Genomic DNA, 15,604 nt, shown 5'->3' with positions numbered 1-15,604 from the left:
CTGTTCTAAATAAGTTAATTTATTTAAATTGGGTTAGTTAATAAATATATATTAATAAAATAAATTTATAATTAAAAATTGAACTTAAAATATTATTGATATAGTAATATTATTATTAAATATATTATTAATTAAGCTATAGTTAATCAATTTTTTATTAAAATAATATATCATATATGATATCGATTATCATTGCACTTAATATTAAATATTTAATAAGTTATTTGTTGAACAACAAAAGAGTTTGTTCATGAATATAGATAAACAAGTTGGACTATGTTCATGTTAAGTTCATTTAACCTTCGAGCTTTAAAAGTGTTCAAGCTTATTTATTTACAAATTTAAACGAACATAATCGAGTTTTAATCCTGAGGAGCACGAGTTGTTCATCGTATGCATTGGTTCATTTACAACCTTAGCTGCAGCCACCCTAAACAGATACTAATCGAGCATATTATCGAGATAGTTCGCGATCATAAAAGAGTCGAGCAACAAAGTGTTCAAGCTTGTTCATTTAATAATCGAGTATTTTAAAAAGTGTACAAACTTCTTCAATTACTTAGTTAAATGAGCATAAATATGAACTCTAATCGAGTTGAGCCACGGGTAATTTATTGCATGCTCAATTCATTTCCAACCCTAGGGAGAGATGGGAATTAGGTTATTAGAACAACCTGAAATCAAGTATTTTGGCATTTTATGTTATCTAAGATCTAAAAGAAGTATTAAGCTTAAATCTAGAGATTTATTTTAACAAACTTAAATTAAGTTTTGAATAAAAAATATTAACATTTTGAGTTTTAAAAATTTTGAAACCTACAACTAAGTGGATTTTGAAAGCCTAAGATTTAAAACCCTAGATTAAGAACATGTCGAGCCATGCAACCCTTTAAGTTTGGATTCATGTCGGGCAAGCCTACAATGGATGTTATAGATTTATTGAGAAGTTTGATGGAAAAGTATAAAGAGAATAATAAAGATCTACATATAATTTTCATTGATTTAAAAAATAATTATGTAAAGTTCCAAGAGAAGTACTCAGGAGAAAGGAATATGTTGATATTGTTTATATTCAAGTCTTTAAAAATATATATGCTAGAGTCGTTGTGTTAAAACAAAAAAATGATTGACCAAGTATTTTCTATACCAATTGGATTATATCAGGAATAAGTTTTAAGCCCAAATATTTTTGCTTTAGTTATGTGTGTTCTAATTGGACAATTAAAAAAGGATGTACCTTGGTGTATGCTCTTCGCTAATGAAATTTTTATTGCGGATAAGACTAGAAAGAGTTTAATAAGACGTTCAATTAGAAAGGTCAACTTTAGAAAAGGTTTTTGTTTGAGTAAATCTAAAATTGAATATAAGGAATGTAATTTTAGTAATAGTAGATCTTGTGGCGAGTGGTAATAATGAGCGAACAAGTCATTAAAAGAAGTGAATATTTTAGATGTCTCAAAGTCTATTGTACAAAATGATGGTGATATGGATGTTATTAGTAGAATTCAAGTTAGATGGTTGAGGTGAAGGAATGCATCATATCCCTATTGTGTAATAGAAAAGTACCGCATAGACTTAAAAGGATAATTTTATAAGATGGTCATGAAACCACGCCTAAGTGGATTTTGAAATCCTAAGATTTAAAACCCTAGATTAATGACGGACATAAATTTTGAAAGGTGGAGTGAAAGTAAAGATTTTAAATCTTTTAACCAATACCTTAAAATGAAATGGGTTTTGAGGCATAAATATCAAATGTTATTAAACCAATGGTATACATAAATATATAAATAAAATAGCCTTTATAAAATGAATTTATTAATTTAATAATAGTTCTTCAATTTATTATAAATTTTACTAATCATATATCAAAATTATTGTGGCAACAATTATATACTTTAGCAAGCATTTTAGTGTATGATAGTCAAACTAATTTCAATTACAAGATTAAGTTTTTCAAAAAAATATGGTGCATAATTAAATACCGAAATGTTTTTTGTTACATGTATGCTATACTTCTGGATGCACATCAATGAAGTCTAATAGAGACTAGGTGCATATTAATATACCGAAATGTTTTTTGTTACATGTATGCTATACTTTTGGATGCACATCAATGAAGTCTACTAGGTGCATATTAATGCTAAGAATTTTAAAATGCTTATGAAAATAATGTTAAAAAAACATACAAAAAGTTATTCTATATGAGATAAATTAGTAGACAATGATGGCATCAGCAGAGAGTAAAAAGTTATAATGAGATAAGCCTCAATAAAAACCAGAAAGGATTCTCAACTCTTAAAATTGAAAATTTAGTACGATATGATCTAACCTTGACTCAAAAGACCACTAATAATGCATATATTGAATTAAGTTTAAACCTTATCAGAAGTTTTAGCCGATGAGTAAGATAACGACTAAATTATATAAATATGTCAAAACCTATATATACATCATAAAACTGTTCTAAATTATGACTAGTATGAATGAGAAAAAAGTAGAACAACTCAAATAATTTGACTCTTACATGTATATTCAATTTGCAGGCAGACATTTAAGTTTACTAGTTATAATTATGTTTTTTACGCAAATGATTGTTAAACATATTTTATTTTGAACATATAACACTTAACTGATTAAACTGATGAATATTAATACCTGTCTTAGTTCAAATGATCCTTATGGCATGTTATGTTCTTTTTTTGCATGTTTAAAATTTATATTAGAATTATTTATCCCATTAAAATTTTAGTTATTCAGATATTATGTTAACTATTATTTTGGGAAAGAGAAAAAAGCAAGCAAGGTAAGTCAAGCCAGCCAATTTTATCCTATATCACAGAGTTTTAATTTATAATTTTGAATGCGCATTACAAAAAAAGTACATAATATAAACTAAAGACTACTTTTAATATGTATAATTTTTTATAAAGTTTATTACAAGTTTTATAGTCCTTTTTGATGATTTAAATTATGCAAGCTTCCAGATTAATGAATGTGATGAATTTATTAGAAGATTTTGATACAATAACATATATCATATGACAATCTCGACAAATTAATTTTTTATTCACTTAATCTTAATTGGTGAAGTCAAGAAGTGACTCAGGGGGAAATGTTTCTGGCTAATTATCTGCCTCTATTATGTCCCACACTTAACTGAAAGGAATGAAGGTGGGATGTGACCTCTTTCTCTCAATGTTTCATTCATTCTCGAATACCGCTACTAGATATTGATGTCAGGATCGCAAGACATGAGACATTTTCTCTATACTAATATGGGACATATCATAAAAAAATTAATATGAATTTGCATTTCAAATAGCCCATTAGAAGTATACAATAAATTCCCCCTCGCGTACCCACTACTCATATTGTTGCCTGTAATGCTTATGTGCATTGTATAGGAGTATAAACCAGTAGGATTTGAGCAAGCTCAAATAATATTATTTTCCTTGTCTCATTAGACAAATGGGCCAATTTTGTTTGTTTGTGTTCAACTCATCTATTTATTAAGCTAAACATGAGTTGTTTACAGTCATAAATTCTACTTGAAAATCATTATATAAACTATAGAAAGTGCGTGACAATGCAAACATATATACATATTTATATAAATATGTATGAAGAAAAAGGTACATAAAATATATATCACACATATAAATAGCACAAAATAACACATGCTATGATGCATATTGTGGCGCAATGCAACCCTGTGCCATTTTCAGATGAGGCAAGAGACGTTTAAACGTCAGATGCAATTCGCACCATGCACAAGCAATAGCACATAGCCACATATCACATGGTGTCTCAATTTATTTGATTCAGGATCTAAAGTTAATATTTATTTTTTGAGTAATTTATTTATTAGTTTATTTTATTTCAGTATCAGTTTATTCTATTTCAGTATTAGTTTATTTTATTTCAATTCACTTTTATTAGGGCATCGAGATGATCTTGATCCACAAGGCACACATGGCTCTGAACTTTGTTTCAACTCTTGATCTCGTCACTCGCTCTCATCTTCAACACATCGAATGTCGCTCGCTCCTTCGACAAACCAAATGCCGATTTCACAGAATGTTGCTTTCACCTTCTATCTTTGCTCTCATCTAATAGAGATCTTGCCTTGGACGCCACACGCAAAAGTTTCTGATGCTTCAATGAAAGACAAGGGCTCCCGGCTTTGATGTTCTTCTCATCACTATTGCCATACATGAAGGCTTTGACGTACCCATTGCTCTCACCTTACATGCAGACTAAAAGTTCGCATTGTTTTATCTTCAATGCATGAAGCTTCAAAGGCTTCAACTCTCGGCATGAGACTTGTGCATGGTTTGCTCTTATGATCGGTTTAAGTTACAAATGTATTTTTTTAAGCATATTTGGGGTATGTTAGGTGGTAAAGCAAGTTAATTCTACTTAGTAGTTTTAAGGCATGGTAAGATACTTATCAATTAAATGTTCAATTATTAACTTGTGTACATCCTTTTCAACAAAAATAGTTTATCTTCTGCCAATCTATGAATGAACTAGGAAGTTGAAAAAAGTTTGTACTAAACCGTTCTGTGATAGACATTAGCTCATCTTTTCTTATTTAGGTCATTAGTTTTATCTATCAGGCACCCAAAAAAATATCAGATTTAGGTCAAACAACAAAGAAAAATTTAGCATAGAAATATGCAAACTTGGCAAGTAATTAATAAATATTGAGCGACTTACATTTTTGTTAGGAAAATGACAGAAAATTACTCCTCAAAAATAACATTTGTTTCAAGATTCTAGAAACACTAAAGATTGCATTAGCCCTTAATATGTTAAAATAAAATTCAAGATTTTATGAAACAGGAAAGAGAGGTTGAAGGACAAAATTAATAAAATGTCATACATTAATATTTTCTTATGGTGATGATTTTAATATGATATCAGATGATGCTATGCTAATGTTGGAATATTAAAAAAATAAAGATATAACAAAATCAAATGTCTAGTAAAAATTCAATGACTTATAACCGAAGGCTAAAGGTCCTTTGGATACCTTTTTTTAATCCTGAATACTACTAAAATGAAGAAGCAACGACAGGTTTAAAAGAAAAAAGAGAAGGATGCTTATAAGAAAAGTACAAGCGATCGAAGTATTTTGTCGATGGGTGTACAATGATATAATTCTATTCAATACGTTTAAGAATAACAGATTCTAAAAATAGTAGAGTTCTGGGACAATTTGGTTATAGAACGAAACTAACTAGCTATCATGAAGTGATGGTTCCGTACCTGAAGGAAGAGATACAACACAACAATTGCTGCAACAACATAGAGCATTGTTTTAAATATGATTATTTCTTATGGTTGATGGTTGGACATCCCAAAATAGAAAAATTTTAGTCAGCTTTTTTATGAATTGCCCAAGAGATGCCACATTCATAGAGTTGATTTAATACCAGCGCTTATTCAAAGAATGAAGTAAAGTTGTTTGAATTATTTAGCAATTATATCAAGAAAAATGGAATTCCTTGTAATGTCCAAGTAGTCACTAATAATACATCAAAGAATGTTCAAGCAAGTAACTGACTCATTCACTACATATTTATTTTGTTTATGTATTTATTTTGGCTAGTTAAGTGATTTATTTAGTAATGCTTTGTAACATTGTTGTTGTTGTATATAAGCCTCCACGCTAATAATGGACTCTTTGCACAACTCATTGTTTGATCCAAGGATCATAAATATTTCATTTATTCAAGACCACAGTTACTTGACTTAATAAGGAAATACGCAGATCAAAGATCACTTATGCTTCAAAAGACTCGATTTACCACTGCAATTTTGACATTAAAATGTTTTCATCAAAAGCAAATGAATTTGAAGAATATAATCACATGTAAGAAAAAATTTGTTGGGTCTTTATTCAAAGGAGAAAAAGGCAAGAAAAATGCAACAACCCATCTTGAAGTAATTCTTTTAAAAAAATATGATACATGCAATACAAAGTAGGTGATCTTTTGATAAAATTATAACCAATATATAATATTTTGATATTTAAATAATATTGCTAGATGTTAAATACTTTGAGCTAAATTATAAGATAGAATATGGACAAGGAGCTCCACATCTATTGAGGTTTGAGATCAATGTGCTTAGCCTTGCCTATTGTTCATTTAGATGTGAACATAATTAAAGTGCATTTGAATATATATATGAATAGAAATAAAATTGGGGCATTTACATACATACCACACAATTCTTATGCATTTACATCTCTAACACCTAAACCCTCATACCAATTCTTATGCATTTACATATCTAACACCTAAACCCTCATATTTACATACGTAACACTCAAATCTTTAGTATCACATTAATAATATCATTATCACAAGCATTTTGAAAGTGAAATACAATATAGTAGGATCTTGATTAGAAGAGAAAACCAACGTGATATTACTGGCCAAATCTTTTTAAATGATATAAATGATTCTAATGAGTCTGTAACAGAAAGAGAGATGATAAGTCAAAGAAGAAAATAAAATAATTAATTGTGAAAAGTTGACATGGAAGGCTATTTCAAAAGTAAGTGACATTATTAAAGAAAGTATAATATTTAAAAGTGCTTTTAAAAAAAGAGAGAAAACAACATGATATATGCTTAATACTCTTGAAATTGAAAAGGAATATGAAAATTATGAAAATAGAATGATTTAAGATAATAATGAAGTTGGTGGGAGGAGATTATATTTTAGCTTATGACAATGATTACATAATTCTCATATCGTATGACCAACGAGCTCCACACCAGTTGAGTTTTCAGATCAATGTGCTTAGTCTTGCTATTGTTCATTTAGATGTGAACATAATTAATCTGTACTTGAATATATATAAATAGAAAAAAAATGGGTATTTCCATGTATATCACACAATTCTTATGTAGTTACATATCTAACACCTAAGCTTTTATATTTACATACATAACACTCAAATCTTTAGTATCACATTAAAAATATCACTATTACTAGCTTTTTAAAAGTGAAATACACAATTTCATGCATAAAATGTAAATATAGAACATTAGGTGTTGGATATGTAAATCATTAAATTGTATGGCATGCATGTAAATTTCTCCATTAAAACAAAACATCAATTATTATCATTAAACTTTATAGTTTTGATAATTTTTTTCGAAGCTCTATTGCAGCAAAAAAAAAGAAAAAAAGCAAGATGCATCATCATTGCATCAAACAATTAGTTTGTGTGAAATACAATAGGATCTTGATTAGAGGAGGCAACGATCTTGATTTACTGGCAAAATTTTTTAAATGAAAACAATGATACATACGAGTGTTTAACCGAAATATAGATGATAAGTCAAAAAAGATATAAAATTAATTATTTATGAATAGTTGACATGGAGCACTATTTCAAAAGCTAGTGGTATTATTAAAGAAACTATAATATTTAAAAGTGCTTTAAGAAAAGAGAGAAGACAACGTCATCTAGGCTTAATACTCTTGAAATTGAAAAAGAAGATGAAAATTATAAAAATAGAATGATTTAAGAGATGATAATGAAGTTGGTGGGAGGAGAATAAATTTTAGCTTATGAGAAGTGATGATGATAATTCTCAAGATGATTAATTAAGTTAAAAGAAAAATTATAGTTGCAAAAATAATTAGAATATTAGAATTTTAAGTAGTTTAGCACTTAAACCCAACCATCAATTTAGTTGTTTTCATTACAGTAAGAAGTTAGCATACATACATACAAGAGCACTTGAGCCCAACCATCAATTTAGTAGTTTTCCTTACCATAAGAAGTTAACAAACATACACATATATAGTTATTATCTATTCAAACATAATCAAATAAGAATCTAGTTCGATGTTGTAACACCTTGTTTTAATGCAAAGCTGAGCAGTTTCGTCTCCTTGACAAACAAAAGAAGAGGAAGCAAGAGAGATGAAGGGGAGAAGAAGCTGAAGCAAGCAGTTGAGCATTCGAAGGAGGAGAAGTGAGAAGGCTCATGCGACAAGTAGAGATGAAGGGACATAAGCGGAAGAGTGAACCCCTACACTTGATCTAAGACGGTGAGCAAGCGAGCACGATGTGAGAGATGGCACTAGAAAGTCAATTGATCTCGAGTGAAAACATCGGCACAAGCTCGAGCTACAATCTTTCTATGCCCTAGCAAACACATAAAACAATGATCGGTGAGAATGAAATGTGAGTTAGAAAAATGCAAGTTAGTGTCATGATTGAATATCCTACCCGCATACAACATGCACTAAGCTCAAACATGCATTCAAGCATAGGAGAGTTTTGTGTCAGTCAATCGAATAAGCAACAACAGGCTGATGATCGCACATGGAGTTCGCCCCCTTATAGAGACGTAGGTACAAACGCGCGCACACATGCATTTCTACCACCTCAAAAAAATATAAAATTAAAATCATATACTATTGTGCAGATGGAAATGTATCAGCTAGGCGTGAGTATGTAAATTTTCACCTCAGATACTAATAGACTTGCTCTTTGCCCCACTAAATCGCTGAGCACATATCAGCTAAGGATTTGTTAAGTTATATTTATACGGTACCACAGAGACAGATCTAAAAATTAAGAATAAAAGATACTATAAAAATAAAAATATAATATCTCAAAAAATTTACCAAAAGTTGAAGACATACAAATTTTAGACTCCGCTTATGAACAAGCATCATTAATATTTTTCTATAATATAATAGAAAAGACAACATACACGTTACCTTTTTTTTCATTGAGTTGATATAGTTTAAAAATATAATTGCACTATTGTGTTATTTTAGATAGCATGTCATATTGTTATTTACTATTCCAGGTAAAATGAGTGAAAGAAGGGAGATTGTGTATTGTTGATGGCACAATAATGTAATAATGTATGTTATTTTAACGTTCATTTGATTTTAGCATTTTATAGCTTTTATTATTTGATTTAAAATTAGTAATTAAATTTGAATGTCACCATTCTATCATCTGTTACCACCTTGAAAATTTTACGTCTGGGCTCAATAGTGACAAAAGTGATATTTGTATGTCATGATCTAGCTTGGGAGCTTGACATTTCCAATACGAGAACAAAAAATAAGAAGGTAAAATTTAAATTAATTATTAATTCTAAATCAAATAATATGAAAATTTTAAAATGTAAAAATTAAAATTAATATTCAAATAATATATTACTTTAGTGTTGCTTCATCTACGATACAATCTCTCTTCCTTCACTCATTTTTATCTGGAATATGAAATAATATAATGAGTTATCTAAAATAACATAATTGAGTCATCACATTTTTAAACTACAGTGACTCAATAAAAAGAAGATAATATATATGTTGATCAATTCTAATACACTTTAGAAAATCATATAATAATCTAAAAATATTAATACCATGTGCTCATTGAAGAATCTAAATTTTTTATTTGTGTTAACTTCTATTTTATTTTTTGAGGTTTAATCTTTTTTAAATTTATTATAATTATTACTATTTAACTTACACATCCATCTCAGGAGTATCGTCCAAGCATAACCTAACACACATCCTGACCTATATATATAACGTCGGCACAACGGGACACAGAAAAAATCTACTATTGTTTAAGGGGAAAATATATCTATTCGCCCATAACTTATTCGTTTCCACAACATAGCAGTATATGATTTTTATTTCACAATTGTCTAAGATGATATAAATACATCTTTATGCGCGAGTAGAGTGGCAGCCCGTATCTTAAGGGGTGAACTCTATCTATCATCATACGCATACAATCATTCTTACAAAATGTGATTCTATTATATTAATATGCAACAACTTTTTAAAGATATTTTATGATTACCAACTAATCAATAAATGTCATTATAACAAAATATAAATGTTATGTTATAGTTATCTAATATCTTTCTAGAAAAATTAATGTGCAATTATTTAAGCAAAAATTCAACATGCATTTATTATACTTAATAGTTTGTAGAATCCATGGTTGAATAGATATCACTGTATAAAACATAATCATGAAAAAAATGGAATCAAAATTATATTTGGAAGTAAAAATAATACTATAATTTAAAAATCTAATTAATTACTTTTAAATGCACTTGCAAGCCTTGATATTCACGGAAAAAATTTGATGTTATCAATAACTTCAACATATAAAACAAAATATTCAATAATAAGAATCATGTAAAATTATGGTTAATTTGATTCTTAAATTTTCTTGATCTAGATTAGTATTCTATAAAATAATTTTATAATTTTTAATTTTTTTTATAAATATAGGTTTATTGATCCATTTTTCTTCTTATTAATTAAATTTATCTACTTAAAATTCATACCTTCTTTTTAATTCAACATATAATTTTACATTGATTTTGATTGCATCTTAACAATAGGTACTTTTACAAACTAAGATTGCTTTATTTTCTTATATTAAATCATATATAATTTTCTATTAATGAGATCTGATTTAATCATATAATTTTTCCGATAATTTGCATGATAAAGATGTAAAACTATATATTAATGTTATTTCTTTCAAGTAAAATACAAAAAATTGTAAAATTTATTTAAGCTATTATAGAATCAATGCTAAATTAATGTTAGGATTTACATACAAAAAAAATGATGAATATGCACTATAAAACTCTCATTGATCTCAACCCTAACTTGATCGATGGTCACACCATTGCGCTGCCTCTTAAAATTGATCAACACTATTACCCTCATCATCGCTCCTACCCACTCATAACTAATGTGATCATCAACCCGCTGCAACTCATGTGATTGATCCACACGAAACCCCGTATGCTCATGTGCACGTTAGAGTGCAATGCTTGTTGCATGTAGGAGGGATAGTTGATCATTGAACTAAATTGCATTGCCCTAACTTGATCTTCGTTCACACTCAATTGTTGCTCGTGTGTTTACTAGAGCATAGAAAGATTGCAGCCCAAGCCTGTGTCGACGCTACCACTCGTAACCCCATGGAGACATCTCCTGCACTGCGCATGCTCTTTCAATGTCTTCGATCAAATATAGGGACTAACTCTTTCACTTAGTCCCCTTCCTCTTTACTCATTGCACGAGCCCTCTCGCTTCACCTCCTCCTTCGAACACTCGATTTCTCGATTCAATTTCCTCTTTTCGTCTCCCTTGCTTCCTCTTATTTTGTTCGTCAAGGAGACGCCACTATGCTTCACATTAAAATGAGGTGATACAAATTTTTGGCTCAAAAACTCATTAAATAATGAGCTTGCAAAAATTAGTTAAATATGAGTTAACTGTTGAACCTAACAGAATCAAACAAAAACAATAGACATTGTTGCAACCCTAATGTCTAGATTAAAATGACTCAACTTAGTTATAAGAAAGATCAATTTTTGTTATCTCAAATAAAATTCAGAGGGAAAGATCACAGAAAATTGGTATGCAAAGTTTAAAATAAAATTTTAATGTAAAATTACCTCACAAAGATGTCGATTCCTTGCGGCAGCTGCAGGATTACATTTAGTCTTCATCTTCTTGGAATCAGTCACGAAGTCACAATGCAATGCTCCACATAAATCTGCCAAGCATCGACCTTGACTCTGGATTCAATATGAAATAGATGACTTATATTATCAGTAAATAAAAGAGGGAACAAAAATAGAACAAACATGAATTTTATTAACAATTCTGTAATGTAAACTTCATGCCATAAAATTTATGATGGCCATCTCCATTCTTTCAACATGAGCATAGTTGAATTAATGATCTCAGTATAAAACTATAGGAATGAATTAATATGAGGGGAGAATGAAATGTACATCATTAAGCAGATTATAATGTCGGTTGTCAAAATGTTGATCCAGAAATTTTTCAGCACGAAAGCTTTTTTTGCAAAAGCCACAGCGCCACTCATTTGTTTGCACATGGATTTTGTGCTGTTCTTGATCTCGAAACATATCATTTTCAGGGTTCAGCCTGCATTTTTTTGGAAGCTGGTACCGTTCCTCATCAACAAAGGGTATCAAATACTGTCATGAAAGAAAAGAAATAATAAATAAGGGCTTAAAATCTGATAAAAAGAATCAGTAAGACATCTCACCTCCTCAATAGCTTTCCAGGCAGCCCTACTCCTCTCTCTAGAACAATGCACTTCATGTATTTGTTCAACTTCTTGCTTAAGAGTTCTGAATAATAGAGATAAACAGCATTAAAAATATATATTGAAAAAACAAAGTTTACAAGAAGATTTATGTTTTTGGCCATGCCCTGTTTCCACGTATAACAATTTAAATTTTGAGATCAGGTGCATCTCATTGTTCTCCAAACAAAAACCAATTTGTTAAATGAAATAAATACGGATTAAAGTCCAGACAATTCTTCAGGAAAAAATAGCTTATTTACATCTGAAGATAGCTAAGGTTGTCAAAACAGTTCGTTGTTCACGAACAGTTCCTGTTCAGTTCATTAAAAAGCTCGTGTTCGATTCGTTCTCTAAGCTACCAAGCCAAACACGAACAATTTTTTTGCGCTTGGCAAATAAAAGAGCCGAACACGTACAAAGATTTGTTCGATCGTGTTCGGCTCGTTTTGGCTCGAATTTTTTTTTTTTTTTTGAAAAAGCCCAAGGGTTGATATATTAAAGATAAAAATACAGATAGGTTTGTATGGGTGGGCCTAAACACCCAACCCATACGGTACAACATACACCAAAAAATGTAAAAGATAGGTATATATAGAAATAAAAAGAAACCCAAAAACCACCCGGGCACTGAAAAAGTGTGGGTCATCCCAATTTAATCTTGTCTCTAGTTCTAGTTCTCGGTAAGGATCCAGCTAGCAGATTGGTAAGGTGTTGACCATTACCCGTAGTAACCAAAGTATCATCCATAAGATTCATGAGCTCTAGTAGATCTCCATTTTTTTCTTCCTCCTGAAAGTGTAAACCTGTCATTCCTCCTCCGAAGAATCCGCCTGAAGGGGTAGAGCTGAAGAAGAAGGATTCTCAACAGTAATACCCACAATAGGTTCTACAATATGTGAAGTATGAGTTGCCGCTACATCGGTTACTTCTTGAAGAAGTAGAGCTGCGACGCTCTCCTGATTATCAGTCTAAACACTATCATTTATAGGTAATAGTCTATCAGAATTAATTGTGGGTTTGAAGGTGTCAACATCACATCACTCGCAATAACAGTAACAACAGTGTCATAGGGGGGTCCTCAGGGGCAACAGACATTTCCTATCTGGTAGCATCATCCCCAGACGTAACTAAAATGTCCAGAGCAATAGGGTTAGACTTATCCTTATTCACTTGAACCTTAGATTTCAAATTTGGATGAAACTTATGACATTTATCAAGGACATGACCAAACATCTTACAGTGGGCACAATATGGAGGTTTGTGTTCCATGATGATTTGTTACCAATAACCATTATGGTTGTGCCCAGCCAGACTTCAGTAATATCAGGTAAAGTAATATATCTTTCCACAAGTATTCTGACCACCGAGGGTCTAATTAGGTTGAAAGTGAACAGATCTACTTTCAAATGATCCCCAAAGATGGCCACAATAGCGTAGAGAACCTGATGGTGAAAAAAATGTAGCTTGAGATCAGGTAAACTAAATCATACTGCTGTAGTGGGAGTTTCATGATTTTGGTCGAAATTAGGAGACCACTTGAGTAATTTCATTGATTTGTCTTCGATATTAAAATATTTCTTGGAGAAAATTCTGGTGTAGTCTTCAGCCACTGTTAGTTGGATCAACACATGTCTGTTATCCATGAGTCTCACTTTTCTTTCTAATAACCTCCATAGGAGGGTGTCCCCACTGAAATTTTTCAATAAGAGCAAACTTGAATTTTTCCGTCATGGTAGAAATTTCTGATTCAGAGGAAAAGATTGCTTCTTTTCCATATTTTCTGCTTCCCTTTTTAATAAAAGGACAGTCATCTGTACCCTCACGAGATTTCTTATAACTTGAGGGGAATCTCACTGCGAACTCCACCTGAGGGTTACCCACCACGTGAGCAAGGGAGACTTTGTCTGGCTCAACCAAACAAGGAGGCGCCATCAAAGCAAGGAGAGCTGTCCGAGTTAAGGTACAGTGAAGTTGTTGCGGAGACACGCCAACGAAGGAGGGCGCGAGCCGACGAAGCAGAAATGAGCGTAAGCTTCGAGCAACAGATTCAATGGCGATCGTCATTCGAAACTCTAACTGAGCAGTCGTCCGCCATTCGAAAGATATATAATTACTTGCTCGAAATAAAATATATATATATATATAATTGATGGGTAGTATTTTTAAAAAATTAATTGATGGCTACAAAGATTTATAATCAATTAAAACTATTGATTAAAAAAAGTAGAATAAAAATAAATTAAATTATATTTAAATAATAAGATTTAACAACCCTTAAAATCTTACGGCTGCGTAACTACAATTGTCAAAACAACTCTTTGTTCGTGAACAGTTCGTATTTTTTAACGAGCCGAACACGAGCGAGCCCAGGTTCAGCACGTGTTCGGCTCATTTACACCCCTAAACACAACAGTAGAGTACAAATCTTGAATGTTTTTAAGCAAAAATTAATAAAATTCATTAATGCAAATCAATTTCAGTTTGTTGAGCACTCGGACAGCCACAACAAAGTGATTTACCTATGAAAGATAGAACCTTGTTTTTTTTTTCTGACAGGATAGTAAGCTAATACAGTGAAGGAAAGCTTCATCAGATAGTTATTTCTTTTGAATTCAAGTAATAGCAATAAAAGTAGAAAAAAAAATAATTATACAATTAAATCATAAACATGTCTTAAAGTTAATTGATTGACAAACAGAAAGATGAACATTACGCCGAGAAATCAATCTTAATAACGAGGATGGGTATAGCACCTTGACGTAGTTGCTTCATCAAACTCCTATAAACAAAAAGAACAAAAAAATGAAAAGTTTAGGGGTCAGTGCATAAAATTACTTTCAAACGATGCCTAAACATTAGCAAAAGATGGGCGATTTAAGAAATGAATTGAACATCTAGCAAACAGCAGGTTTTATAAGTTAGAAGTCACAAGGTATGAATTACACTCTACCCCAACTGTGAAAGCAGATAAAAAATAAAAATATGCAGATTCCGTCGCAACAAACAATAACAATAGGGTATAAGAAGATAATAAACATGGTGATACAATACTAGAAAAAGGGAAGTTGAAAATAGCATTTTTGTTTCATTTTTTTCCCTTTTTTCCAAAATACTTGTGGTGTGAGCCCATTCATTACATCAGTATGGCGTAAAATTTAGTTTGCATGACCAACTCATAAATTTGTTTGTGTAGGTTTTGGGAAAGGAAAATAATTATTCCTCTTCAATTTCCTAACATTGATTACAAGATAAATAACACAGAAAGACCACCACATTAGGAAAGCCACAAAATCCTCATGCTAGAAAATGGAGATAAAAATTACCAACTTTAACCAATTCTAAAAGTAGAAACCACTAAAAATAGAAAATTATAAAAATAAAATATACCAATGTAAGCTCCAAAAATTCAAAATACATTGGGCTCTCATCGAGAGCTTATTATATGTTA

At 30.7% G+C, this 15,604-nt stretch overlaps 1 protein-coding gene across 2 annotated transcripts in view; it reads right to left on the bottom strand.

Annotated features, from left to right (window-relative positions):
• LOC110020935 overlaps positions 1-15,604 on the bottom strand; it is a 57,747-nt gene that overhangs the window by 32,417 nt on the left and 9,726 nt on the right. The window contains exons 3-6 of one of the 2 annotated variants that reach the window (XM_020719239.1): positions 14,870-14,935; positions 12,115-12,199; positions 11,834-12,043; positions 11,492-11,614 (exon numbers count right to left, since the gene is read on the bottom strand). In XM_020719239.1, coding sequence (XP_020574898.1) covers positions 11,492-11,614; positions 11,834-12,043; positions 12,115-12,199; positions 14,870-14,935 — 484 coding nt within the window. The remainder of the gene's footprint in view (positions 1-11,491; positions 11,615-11,833; positions 12,044-12,114; positions 12,200-14,869; positions 14,936-15,604) is intronic. The other variant, XM_020719240.1, reaches the window with a different exon arrangement.

This window comes from Phalaenopsis equestris, unplaced genomic scaffold (assembly GCF_001263595.1).
Source record: "Phalaenopsis equestris unplaced genomic scaffold, ASM126359v1 Scaffold000113, whole genome shotgun sequence".
Classification (NCBI taxonomy): domain Eukaryota; kingdom Viridiplantae; phylum Streptophyta; class Magnoliopsida; order Asparagales; family Orchidaceae; genus Phalaenopsis; species Phalaenopsis equestris.
Note: the sequence above shows the minus strand (reverse complement) of the source record. Positions and strands in the feature narration are given on the sequence as shown.